Here is a 14,295-nt window from a genome sequence, read left to right on the forward strand (position 1 = left end):
CCTTAGACTTAGGGTAGCAAGAGAGCACACTGTCAGTTTTGAGCCAGTAAGAGAGCGCTCTCCTTCCAGCTCGTCACTGCTCTATAAAGCCAACAAAGAAGCACAGCATCAGTACGCAGTGAAAGTAACACAGCGGCGAGCAGTGACAGCATACTGAGCAGGTGTTGGTATTGATAACCAGTGCATGCTTAGTATAGCAGAGAACAGCCCAGCTCCTGGAAGGGTCGTCCCGGGTGTGGTGATGGGGGCGGGGGGGCAGCTGCAACAGAGACCACAGCACCGGCCAGCTGATGACGTCTCGTTTGAGAATCCCCAGTGGGTGCTAGGAAACTCATAAGGAGCGTCATCTGAAGAGTATAAATGGATAGATAAAGCGGGGGTACAGATATAGTGCAAAATATAATGTGAAACAACGTATAGCAATTCGTGCAATGTATAAAATGTAACCTTTATTGGTATATTATTAAAAACTGATAGACTTAAAGTGCAATAATAGTGACGCGCCCCCTGGGCCTGTGCTGTGCAGGGGGATACCCGGAGCCGGATCGCTGGGATGCTGGGGGTTGTAGTTCTCTGTGGCGGTGACCCGGTCCGTGCCCAGGGCGGTCAAACCAGTGGCAGTCTTAATGTAATAATGTCCGACTACGCCACCCGTGGATTGCGGTCAGTGGGGACCGCCGCTGCGCTGCAGACCGCTGAGGCTGATGTTGTTTGCGCAGCCGAGTATGGGATAACTCCCCACGGGAGAAGTATTGCCTCAGGGCAGCTAATGTGGATGATGGGAGTGATGGTGTGAGTGTCCCAGTACTGATGGTGCTGGTGTGGCGATGAAACACAGAGACTTGTAATTGCAGTTTCCAAAGCTTTACTCACGGTTGTTATTCTGGTCACTTGTGCACATGAGGGACTGCCTGAGCCGTGCTGCGTTCACCAGGCAAGGGACTCGACCAACTCCCAGGCAATTCCAGAGCGTGGCACAGGGCTCCCTTCCTTTCCTTTCTCTGGCCGTCCCCACCAGTGACCCACCTTTGTCCAGCTCCCTCGGGCCTTCTCTGGGCACGCTGATCTCTGCGTCCCTGACCCTATATGGTATGCCTTCCTGGTGGATGTAGTGAGGGGTCGCACCAAGATGTGGTAACAACCTCCGGTCTTTGGCTGAGGAATCTGTTGCCTCTACCAATTTGGGTTCCGGTACCCTGTTCTGCCAACCCTTCACCCTGTATCTCCTGGGCATATGGGGTTCCTTCTGTCCTTGTGTCTCTGGGCCTCTCTCTGTGTTCCTTGCTTCCTTTCTCCTCTGTTACAGTTCCTTTCTTACTTTCCTTTCCTTCTCCTCTCTCTTTCTGCTGTTTCTGGCCTCCACTCCAGGCCTGCCTCTGGAGCTGGGCCCAGACTGAGCCACAGCTCCCTGTCAGCCCTCTCTGGCTGAGCTCCTCCTGACTGAACTGACTCCTGTCCTAAGATGGTGCCCACCTTATATACCTCCTTGTAACACCCAAGCCCAGGTGACTAGCAACCAATGGGCTCCTATCTATGCCCAGAGACCCACCCCTATCTGCTCCTACACCACTGGGTATTCCACCCCCCGCCCCACTTCAGCCAGGGACAGATGCTGTCGTGCCTGCACTTCTGTCTAGTTGGAGCACCGTTGAGCTGTCCCTCGGAAATGGGGTGTGTGTGGTGCATGCAGCTTACCGAGTCCTGGTCCACACTCCATCCTTACCCGGGAGTGGAATACCACACCTCTGGTTCGAGGTGCAATACCCCTGTAGCAGCCGAGCCCTCGGGGTGCTACAATAGTGCCACAAATCAAAACACCCACACAAGTGATGAGATAACCAGTATCTCAAAAAAGAAGTGAAAAAAAAACTCTTGCACAGAAATGGAAAAATATGCCTTTTAATTCCTTTTTACCATTTGTATAATCAAAGGAAGCAATCAATCCAATCTTATAGGCACACCATTACCTAGCCAAACCGTACGGGTCTGCTCATGGGTTGTAGTACAGTGTTACTGTCAAAAATACTTCATAATGGCAGTCATGTAACACCTGAGAGATAGCCTCACCATTTCTCAATTAATTGCTTGAACAACCCCCACTGTCTGTCCTAATGAGGACCGTATTATTTGATAATTTAGACAGGGATGGGCCAGCATGTAAAATATGGTTTTATAGGTGCAGACCTAACATGTACAATACAGGAATAGATCATGGAACATGAGTGGTTATTACAGATATCAATTCATACTCCGAGATCGTTCTTTGGAATGGCTTGTGCAAGACCACCCAATACCTGATGCAGCTAAAAGTATATATATACGACAAATGCAAAAGATTATGGTATGCACATCCAGATGATTAGTATTATTGGAACGTGAATAGCCATGTAATACATTTAATTTCTCATTTTGCCTTTTTACTCAGCTAATTCTTCTGTTCTCCATTACGTCTATGACTTCACATGATTAAAAACCTGACCAGCTGAATCCTCCTAAGTTCTATGTAGAAAAAGGAGATCAATTTTCCCTGTATGAATCATAAGTCACAGCAAAAGTCCCTGGCAGGGGGACGGAGCAGCGGGGGCACAAGTTAAAGAGGGGAATGATTTCTGCAGGGAAACAACACTTCCTGTTTCTACATCGAGCAGAGAAAAGAAGAATTATCTGGGTAGAAAGGCAAAGTGAGCAATTGTAAGTACACAGTGCTATATAATATGATCGCAATAGACTAAGGGGATAAAAACTTTGATTGGATTTAAGATTAACCTTATAAACACAGTCGTTTTAGAATACCAAAGCTCTGAACTGAAGTTAACCTTCCTATGTTTCGAGGGACATGAGGGCATGTGCACACATTAAGTGTATCATACTAACATATCTGTTAGAAACATGTGTTTCTTGTCAGGAATAACCCTGCATAAAGTGCGTTGTTTTTTTTTTACTTGTGTTTTTGATGCGTCTTTTCCCCAATCATTAGAATGGGTGAAAAACGCTGCAAAACAACACTGAAAGAATTTACATGCTGCAGATTTGAAACTGCAAAAACATTAAAAAAAAGCAATGTGTGCATGAGATTTCAGAAATCTTTGCTGGGACAATAAAATGATGCGTTTGTTTTTTTTGTGGAAAGAAAGGAGAAAAACACAAAATATGAACATACCCTTACTCTGCAGTGTATGAATATGGGAAAAAAATACAAAATAAAAAATAAGCTAATTATAAGATATTGGCGTGCATTACAAAGATGCTAGATTTTATTTGCATTAACTATTTACTCAGAGTTTATTATTAAAAGCAGAGAAAAATCATAGAAAGAAAAATTCCACTAATATAAGAAAGAAATGAAAGCCATTTAAAAAATGTGAAACTTGTTCAATTCTCTATTCTTTATATTACAAAAAGTATCGGCAAAAAGAACTTGGGAGCAAGAAAAGCTTGGAAGTTCCCGAATAAGGACTCCTATGTCACACAACGCTAAGATGCCGCACAATGAGGAATGTTTCTTTTGACTTTGAGCTGGGTACACGACGAGAGGACTCATTAAATGAAAGTTTTGCTAATAGGGCCGCACAGAGTAGGAGATGTTCAATGGCAGGAAGAGTGGAAAGTGCACGGCTACCACAGATTTAGAGGCAGCCGTATTAATACATTCACAGCATCAAATTAACACCCACTACAGATCAAACAATAGATTATAGGAGATATAAATTTTCATCCCTGCTGTGACCAAATTTAAAACCAGTCATCAGAGATCTCTGTGCCCCCGAGAGGAAAACAGAGCGTGCTGTGCCCGCTGTAGACGTGATAATGTGTGAGCGACAGCGGCTGATTTACTTTTCATCATCTGGTAATGTGCTGCTATAAAATTGTTCAGACGGCACATATGTAACAATTATTGTTATTATATCCAGTAATGGATGGAAGAGGGTATATGCGACGCCCAGATGCGCTTGGTATCACTGATCCTGGAAGAGTGCATTGATGGATTCCTCCACAAGAGGGCCCCATAACCCTTCACACATCTCCACCTTCCACCTCAGACCAGCAGAGGGAGCCCGTTAGGGATAGATAAATGGGGAAGGTGGAGCCAGGCAGCAGTTAGTCTATTCTGGTTTAGCAGTGAGTCCAGTACAGTCTGAGAAGAGTTACCTCAGAGGACAAAAGCCTGTTCCAGCTCCTGCAATTGCTATCCTGCAGTGGAGCTTATCCAGATCAAGACTCCGTGTAGCTCAGAGAAGTGAGCTTTAGCTGTGCCGGCGCCATAAGATCGGTGAAGCGCAGCAAGCTGCCGTTAGTGTGAGTAGCCTAGTGAGGGCCCGAGTAGACCGAAGGCGAGTGGAGAGTTAGTACATAGGGGGCAGAGGAGCTTAACTTGCTCACCCCGAAGCATTTACCGGACACCGGGTCCGAAGTTTACCGGGATCTCTATGACCCAGTAAGATATAACCGGAATCCCTGGAGAACGACAAGTCCTGGGATCGCTAAAGGGCTGATACGTAACAGAAAAGGGAGACACATAGGCCCCGCAAGCTGAGGAACGTGTACTCCAAGAAAAGGCCCTACCACAAGGTCAAAGTTAGGCCTAGCTCCAGGCAGGTCAGAAACTTACTACGCAGAGGCAAGAAACAGGAGGCCCTAAACCGCTCATCGGGGAGGATCCTGACATGCACCCTTCACCCTACAGTGCTCCGGGACGTGCCTGAATTTCCATCAGTAAAAGGTACTGAAGTGACTATCGTGTCTGTCCCTGTTCTTGCTCTGACCCGGCTGGGTCTCGCCTGGCCTGCATTGCCCTTTCCGTACACTGCCCTGAGGCCTAGCTCCACCTGTGGGGAGCTATACCATCGAGCTGCCTTATCATCGGCCTCAGTGGACTGAGCAGCGCTGGTGAATCTCACCAGAAACCACAGGTGGCGTCACAAACTTTTATAAAATAAACAACTATTAACGCCTTTTTAAAGAGTGACCCCAGGGTACGGGCCCGGGAGCTGACCACCGCGACATCCCCAAGGCCAGGCTAAAGGCCTGGGTACCCGAGTAATCCCCATCCCCCTGGGCGAGTCATATATATGTGCTGAAGATGACAAATTACCAGAACAGACATGATTATATAGTGTTATGTAATAAATGAATGTCAAGGGGGTAGACATGTAACAGACCCGGACAGCAAGGTGTCCGTAGTTACTTTAAATGAAGCTTAACTCCTTAATGACCAGACCAAATTTTTTTTTAAGATCTGACATGTGTCACTTTATGTAGTAATAACTCTGGAATGCTTCTGTCACCGCACGGTTGGTTGGTGACCAGGGAACAGAAGCCCCTACCCTGTCCCTAAACACTAGGGGGAGCCCTAGCTCACCCTATTCCCCAGGATACCTCTGAAGGAGAGGATGCCGGGACCCTCCGCCCTCTCCCTAACTCCTGAGTTAGCCCTCCGTCTGTTCTCCTCCCCCACCCAGGGAAGGGGGCGCTACTGTGCACCGTAGAACACCCACCCAACAAGGCTACACAGACAGGAGTAAACAGAAAACTCCAGGCACACAAAATATTCACTCACATATAACAGAGGGAAGCACCAGGGTGTGAAGGTAGGGGAATAAACCAAAATAGAGAAGGATAAGGAATTACCATGCGTACAAACCACACAACAGTCTCTGATAATCCCTTCAACTCTCCTTCTCATAATAACTCCCCTCCCTCCGTTAGCCATGCAGCAAAAGCTAGCTCTGACAAGGACTAAAAGCAGAGCCCAGATTATAAAGGGAAAAGAAGTGGCTAACTGAGCTCAGTTGTGAGCACATGGCCGTTTAACCCCTGCTCTGCCAAAAAAAAACATGTCTTAAAATGAAGAAGGAGAAGTGCTTCTTCTTGGAGCTAGAGTAGGAGCCCTCAGACGCTGTGATCTTCTGGCTCCACCCTGTTGCGGTAACCCCGTGGCAGCTTCAACATATCCCATGGATTTTGAGATTCTTTTTTCGTGACACATTATACTTTATGATATTTTTTAAAAATAAACACAAAACCTATCAACTAAATTTACCACCATCAGAAATGTGACAAATTTTGAAAAAATTAGCAATTTTCAAACTTTGAATGTTATCCCTTTTATCCAGATAGTCATAGCACACAAAAACATTAATAAATAACATTTCCCTCATGTCTGCATTGCATCAGCACCATTTGTAAAATGTTGTTTTATTTTGTTAACATCTTAGGAGGTTTAAAAATGTAGCAGTAATTTGTCATATTTTTCAAGGAAATTTACAAAACTTAATTTTTTTAGGGACCTATTCACTTTTGAAATGACTTTGGGGGTCCTATATATTGGAAAACCCCAAAAGTGATACCATTTTAAAAACAGCGCCCCTCAACATATTCAAAATGTCTTTCAGGTAGTTTATTAACCCTTCAGGTGCTTTTCAGGAGTTAATCCAGAGTGACATGACAGGAATGAAAAACATATATATTTTTACCACCTAAATGTTTCTAACTTCTGAACAGGCCTCTATAGCTGGAAGACTTAAGGCCAGTATTGGACTATGAATTGCCATGGCAAACATCAAGACCACATAGTCAAGATCTCAGGGTGCCGATGGGGTTAAAGAGGGAGCCATCATCATTGTCCCCATTGGAGCTCACAATCTAGATTCCCTATCAGTAGCTCTTTGGAGTGCGGGAAAAACAAAACAAAACAGAGAACCAGGAGGAAATCCACGCAAACACGGGAAGAACATACAAACTTCTTGCAGATGTTGGTCTTAATGGAATTTGAACTCAGGACTCCAGTGCTAACCACTAAGCCACCATGTATTTACTAATGTGTGTGAAAGAATGGGACTAAAGAGCTCTCTGATATCAGCACGTACTAGGAGGTCACTGGTGCAGCTTCAGTACATAGAGTGGCGTCTGTAACTGTGACCCTGGCACTGACTGACAGCCAGGTCTAATGATGAGTGAGCTGTCAGTCAGTGCCGGAGGTGCGGTTACAGCCGCCGCTCTCTATACTCAAAGCGGTGACTGAACTCGCACCGGCGTCGCCTCCATGACAAATGCTGCCAGAGAAATAAAGTTAATTTCCTCCCGGCAGTGGAGCTTTAACTGTAGATTCAGAATGATATTAACCTGTAGATTAACCCCACATCTGCAGGTTAATAGCATTTTTTCACGTGACAGGTTCACTATAAGCTTTCCTTTCCACTAGAGAATATGTAAAGTCTGTCCAGTAACTATCGAAGCGGTGTTCTTAGTAGATATATGTAGCAAACCATTACACAGTAAACCATTACTATCAGGGAACAATGTCCTCATGTCTACCATGTACTTACTTCTCTACCATGTTCTTGCTCTTGAGGATGTGGTTGAGCTCGGCTGAGGTCTGTGGTCCCTGCAGTTTTTGTCCATTCAGCATTTCTATCTCCAGTTGCTCTATAGACTGAAATAGAAAAAAATAAATTGCTTAGGTATTTTCTTCCTGTGGGTAACATATAAATAGCGGATGATCATGAACAGAAATTAAACTACTTTTAAAATAACAGAAACTAAGAATTTGAAAAAAAAAGAAGCCCCATAACTGTGCTAACATACTGACAGCCACATTGCTCCCATGATAGCCATGTCACAGGATATGCTTGTTCCTGCAATGTTTAGTTAGTTAATGAAGTGCAGAAAGTTACATATAAAGCTGCAGGCTAAGCACTCTCGTAATTTAATAGGGTATTCCCATCTCCAAGATCCTATCCCAATATGTAGTAGGTGTGATAATAATATTAGGAAATACCTCCAACGTAGTATAGTTCTTTTAATTCACTATATCGCTTACCCTATGTGCAAGCCATTGCAGTAGCTTAGGTAGCCACTGTTACAACCATTTATATAGTGACAGCGGTTAGTGGTTGTAACTCTGGCTACCTAAGCTACTGCAATGCCCTGCACATAGGGTAAGCGACATAGTGAATCAGAAGAACTATACGATATTTCCGATTGCAGGTATTTGCTAATATTATTATTGTTATCATTATTACCTACTACATATTGAGATAGGATCTTGGAGATAGGAGTACCCCTTTAAGTCTCACTTTTCTGCATGATTGGCAGCAGCATGAGTACTACCATTACCAATGATGGAGAGGGATCCAGTGTTCCTTTATATAACCAAATTGGTTCAGACCCTGGGTTTTCGGGTAACAAGGATGGTGGGGCACATTCTGAAATTACTGCCTTGGATACCCAAAAGAAAAAAAAAAAAAAAAGAAAAAAAAAAAAGAAAGCGCTTGTCCCACCCCAAAATGCTGCTCCATATTCTTCAGATGCCAAACCTTCCCTAGACTCACAACATATTACTCCCACCCAACCCCAATACTAGCCCTAATTGTAAAAGGCAAGACAACTCCAAATTCCTCAATTGCCAAGATGCAAACTATTTCCACAAACTACTTTACCCCAGCTTCACATCAGAAGGCAATTCCCAACCCCCCGTCCCCCCGTCCCACCCAGCTGTCAATCTATGGGCCATTTAAAAAAGGACCCATCACCAGGCCAAAAGTGGCAAGTTTATCCAATTTTATTCCCACTGCTCCCTTAAATAGGCCTTTTATTTATTTATTTTTTTAAATCCGCCATATGGTTCCAGAGATCTGGGCCTTTTTATTTAGTGTTAACTTTTTCGGTCTTTACAAGGGGTTACTTATGCAGAGCAGCCCAAAACACGCCCCCCCGGAGAATTCTGCGAGCTACGCCCCCTTTCTAAAAGATCAATAAAATTAGCACTAAATTAAAAGGCCCATATCTCTGAAACTGTGTCAGTATTTAAAAAAAAAATATATAAAAAAATATATATATATGGAATACTCATGGAGCAGTGGGAATAAAAAGTGCAAAAAGTGCCCACTCTTGGGTTCCCTTTAAACAGTGTGGAGCCGCAGTCACCCAGTAAAAGGATAAGTTATCAATATAAATTTAGTGAACGACCTCTTTAATCTATCCAAATATGCAGATACGGAATAATTATTACTAATACATGTATTTGAACATTTTATTTGTCTTTTCCTGGTTGCATTTATCTAATACATTTTAGTATGGGAGTAAAATACTTTAACCAAACTAGATATGTGGAGGCATCTTTGTATTAAACCGGTGAGGGGCCATCTACGAATTCTAACATGAAGGAATCCACATGTTCTTACCTTGCCAGTCCGGGCAAATGCTTCACCAACTTTCCTATTCCTGCCCCCATAACACGTGGTGATGAGATCGGCCACGCCGCAGCTCTCCAGGAAAGTGGCAGATGTAACCGGTCCAGCACAAAACAGTTTGGAAAAGGCAATCATCTCCATTAACCCCAGGCGGATAACAGCAGCTTTTGTGTTATCTCCAAAACCAAGTCCATCACAGAAGCCGGCGCCAACTGCGACAATGTTCTGACAAGAGAGTAAAATAATTATTAGTTATGTCTCCAATAGCAGTTCGCACAAACCATAACTTCCATGGGAATATCGATGAGCAAGTGGTGGTCTTAGATTACATAAGTGGCTCTCAAGAGGAGCCATGCAGATTGAACTCCTCCAGGGCATAGGTGGTGGTGATCGGTGCCATGGAACTTGCCCAGTTAGTGGACTAGTCTAGGCAGGGGTGTGACATTGAAGAGCTGGCAGACAGAAAGCCCGGGAAGGCAGTCCCAACCGGACTTCTGCCAAGTGGAAAAAATGTTGAACTGGATTTCTGATCATGGACATGGATGTCGAAATATAAGTTACCAATCATAGTCCACGAGATCCAACCATAGTGTCAAAATTAATGTAGTTACAAGGAGTGACAACATGATATACGGAAAATGGTTAGTGCTATTAAATGTGAATTTCCTCTAGGGTGGTCATAGCATGGACATATTGATTGGCATTTTGTCCTATGTCCAATATGTCAGGTCTGAATGTGGCTCTAAAACGATGTTCTAGTTATGGCTGGATGTCTGCCGATCAGACGTGGTACAGAACAAGGAAGTACAAAATGGGTAAAAACAGAATACAAACATCTGTCAATGGCGAAACATAACAGTAACAGAAGATTGCGAAAAAAACAAAACAAAAAACAACTATGTTATATCAACAGCTTGGAAGTGGTCCTCTCAGTCCAAGTCTACTCAATGCAGCCTATTAGAACACCACTTAATTTCTATCTGGATACGTATACAGCTGCTCACTGTCCTAACCAATACATTGCGCAGCAGAGCAGAATGTTCTTTCATTATTATAATGAGCCTGATTAAAGCAGATGGTAATGTTATAAAACTAAAAACTATAGTAGCAGGGATTTCTGCTAATGAAATTGCATTAAATAAAGTACAAATGAAACAATAATTACATCGTTCACACTTCTTGAGCATTTACAAAACTTCCTATCTGTCCTTTTATTTCACATAGAATGAAATCAGGGACGCTCGACTGCACCTGTACATAGACACTGAATGCTGCAGTCCTTCCTGCGTCTGCACTCAGATAACAAGAGCAACCTGTACATATAAATGTCCAGTGAATATAAAAAGTCTACACACCCCTATTAAAATACCAGGTTTTTGTAATAATTTAAAAAAAAATAATAATCACACCAAGAAGAATCATTTCAGAGCTTTTTCCACTGTTAATGTCAATCAATCTATACAAATCCATTGAGAAAGAAGCCAAAATCAATTTGAGGGGGAAAATATAAAAAACAAAACTAAAATAATGTGATTGCGTAAGTGTGAACACCCTCTAATAATTGGGGATGTGGAGATGACCGGCACTAGCTGGTCATCTCCCGGCTGCTCGCAGCAGAAGTACCCCGACTGGCGGCCTAGGCGGCGCCGCTCCCCGGTCCTCCCTTCACACTTGCCGTCGGGAGATCAGAGACCCTAGCCGCTGATCTCCCGACGGTAGCCGCATGGAGGTCAGCGGCGATGCAGCTGGAAGTACCCGCACAGGCAGCGTCGCTCCACGGTCCTCACTAACACGGTTCTCTGATTGGTGCGAAATTTAAAACACCGCTGTCCTGATTGGTGGCGGCCGCCGGCCGTGACCAATCAGCAACGAGCGCAGTCCGGCCGCGACTTGGCGTCGTATTTGAAACACACATCGCTGATTGATCGCACCCGCCCGGCCGCGACCAATCAGCGACTGGCGCAGCCCAGCCGCGAATTTGCGCCGGATTTGAAACACGCAGACCACCGTCGGGAGATCAGCGGTGATGCAGCCGGGAGATGACCGGTGCTAGCCGGTCATCTCCGGGCTGCTCGCAGCAGAAGTACCCCGACCAGCGGCCTTGCTCCCCGGTCCTCCCTTCACACTTGCCGTCAGGAGATCAGCGGCCCTAGCCGCTGATCTCCCGACAGTAGCCGCATGGAGGTCAGCGGCGATGCAGCCGGGAGATGACCGGCGCTAGCCGGTCATCTCCCGGCTGCTCGCAGCGGAAGTACCCACACAGGCAGCTCCGCTCCCTGGTCCTCACTAACACGGTTCGGAACAGGAGACTCCTGGCTGCAGCCGCAAATAGTCGTGATGTAAGCGGAAGCAAGAGCCAGCTGCAGCCGGGGGAATTACGAGCTGGCTGTGCGTCATCAGCGATGTTGTCACAAGCAGTATTGACTACATGACGTAATTACAAAATTCATTAGGGGCTCCAGGGGGGGGGATACATTGGGGGGTTAATTTAAAGTAGTGCACAACCCATTTAAACACTGCTTCGCTGATTAGTCGCGCCCGGTCGGCCGCATACATATTCTAGAATACCTGATGCGTTAGAATTGGGCCACCATCTATAACATTTCCATGAATGTTATAGAAAGAAGAGAAGCTGCTGGCCAGATTGCTCGTTTCAGACACCTGCCCGCTTAATTTGTTGGGAGCAGATCTACTCCAGAAGGTAAATGCTCAGATATCATATGATGAGAATGGAATGCATCTAGATGTCTCTACTCCATTATCATTAAAGGAACACACGAAGGTAAATGCCCTCCCATTGTGAGTCATCCAATTTGCGACAACCGCCATACCACAGCATTATCTTGACGTCATACCACCTGAACTCTAGTCTCAAGGTCCTGATGATATAGGCCGGCTGCCTGTCCCGCCAGTCCAAGTTTTCCTGAAAGAAGGTGCACGGATTCCCAGGCTCCCACAGTACCCACTGAAAGCAGCCAAAGAAGTGTCATTATATGCCCAGATCCAAGAATTACTCAAGAAAGGAGCATTAATTCCCTGTGTGTCTCCTGCTAATACTCCATTGTTTCCAGTGAAGAAGAAAACTGCAAGAGGAGAACCGGATACTTTCAGGATGATGCAAGATCTAAGAGCGGTGAATGCAGTTACAATCCTGGAGACCCCAGTGGTGCCAAATCCACATACAGTACAGACCAAAAGTTTGAACACACCTTCTCATTTAAAGATTGTTCTGTATTTTCATGACTATGAAAATTGTACATTCAAGAGAATGCCAAGAGTGTGCAAAGCAGTCATCAAAGCAAAAGGTGGCTACATTGAAGAACCTAGAATATAAGACATATTTTCAGTTGTTTCACACTTTTTTGTTTAGTATATAATTCCACATGTGTTAATTCATAGTTTTGATGCCTTCAGTGTGAATGTACAATTTTCATAGTCATGAAAATACAGAAAAATCAGAAGGTGTGTCCAAACTTTTGGTCTGTACTGTGTATATATATATATATATATATATATATATATATATATATATATATATATATATATATATATATATATATATACATATATTTTTTTTCTTACAGGCATTTATTTTTTGGCTAAAAATAATTTTTGCAGTAAGATACTGACTCGTTTGGTTTCTACAGCATCTATGTATAAAAGTACATAGTAGACACCAGAACGAGATAACCGTCAAATCAGTCAGTGTGCTCGTCTTATTTTTCTCTTCTGAATGATCTTTTAAACTCAATTATTTGTAAAAGAAAGTTTCACTTTAAAGGGAATTTGTCACCACTTTGGAGTTATCAGACTTCTACTATGGGCATACAGGGTAAAGAAAAGTAAATCTATACATACCTAATAAGCAGATAAGCGGGGATTGCTTGGCATCCTCCGGACGTCAAGCCTGTACAAGATAGAATTGATTGAAGCACTTTTCTCTGCAATCAAACCTCTGCTATGCGCCATACAGTTATGCATAGATTTACTTTTCTATACCCTGTATGGCCATAGTAGAGGTCTGATAACTCCAAAGTGGTGACAGATTCCCTTTAAATTTGATTACTTGAATAATTCAGAAGAGCAGATTGTACTCAGACCAGCTCACTGATTGATATGACTGGAAAGCCTGTCATACACAGGAGATGGCTGTCAGTCGAACGATGCTTCGAATGATCGTTTGGCTACCTGTCCAATACATAGGAGCGCTTGACTGAGTGCTCCTGCCTTCTCTAAGAGAGGTGCTGCTAAACATGTCTGACGGCTGATTATGTCAGAGACAATGGCGTATGGTCCATAGAGGCAGACCACGCAGCCGCTATGGGGCCCGTGAGCCATCAGGGCCCAGGAGTCGGGAGATGAAATCCACTCTGTAAAACTTGTGCATCCTGGGCAGCAGAGGATGACTCCCCAGCTGCAGTGCAGTGAAGGAGTGGAGGCTCCGCCCACCAGCTGAGCACAGAGCCACCTTACAGTATGGACATTGCTCTCCCTGCCCCCTCCCCTGCTCTGCTCTCCCCCTCCTGCCCTGCAATTACACCAAGAAAGCTCTGCAGTCGGGCCCAATGAAGAGGGGAGGCTACATTATAGAGAAGATGGAAGAACCTGCATCATGTGCAGCCATCTACAAAGAGGGTAAGTCCATGTGCAATGTGTGGTTATAAATATAGAAGGTCTAATATGTTTGTATAGAAGTGTGTAATATGTCATGTCTATGTATTTGTGTACATATGTGTATGTGATGCCCATGTATTTATCTGTGGGTACATCCATATATTCACATATGCAGGGCCGGCGTCAGCACCCAGGCAGGTACCGGGACCCTGGACCATCAGAGGGGCTCACTTGCCGTTGGGAACCGGGCCGCTTCCACAGCATTTGTGTAGGACCTCTAGTGCTGCTTGATTGCCGGCATTTCACCTGACATGGCCGTGCACTGCGTGGCTGTGTGCATCGCCCCTGCCGCGTCATTACTACCAGACACAGTGGCACATCGCACTGGGCACGGCCATGTCAGGTGAAGTGTCGGCAATCAAGCAGCGCCAGAGGTCCTACACAAATGCTGTGGAAGCGGCCCAGGCCCCGACGGCCCGGGCCCCCCTGA

At 44.8% G+C, this 14,295-nt stretch overlaps 1 protein-coding gene across 1 annotated transcript in view; it reads right to left on the reverse strand.

The window, feature by feature from the left end:
* GPD1 (glycerol-3-phosphate dehydrogenase 1) overlaps positions 1-14,295 on the reverse strand; it is a 59,596-nt gene that overhangs the window by 3,342 nt on the left and 41,959 nt on the right. The window contains exons 6-7 of the mRNA XM_073662822.1: positions 9,183-9,416; positions 7,326-7,432 (exon numbers count right to left, since the gene is read on the reverse strand). Coding sequence (XP_073518923.1) covers positions 7,326-7,432; positions 9,183-9,416 — 341 coding nt within the window. The remainder of the gene's footprint in view (positions 1-7,325; positions 7,433-9,182; positions 9,417-14,295) is intronic.

This window comes from Phyllobates terribilis, unplaced genomic scaffold, assembly GCF_046119375.1.
Source record: "Phyllobates terribilis strain yellow unplaced genomic scaffold, ASM4611937v1 Scaffold_2__4_contigs__length_985480577, whole genome shotgun sequence".
In the NCBI taxonomy this organism is placed as follows: Eukaryota; Metazoa; Chordata; class Amphibia; order Anura; family Dendrobatidae; genus Phyllobates; species Phyllobates terribilis.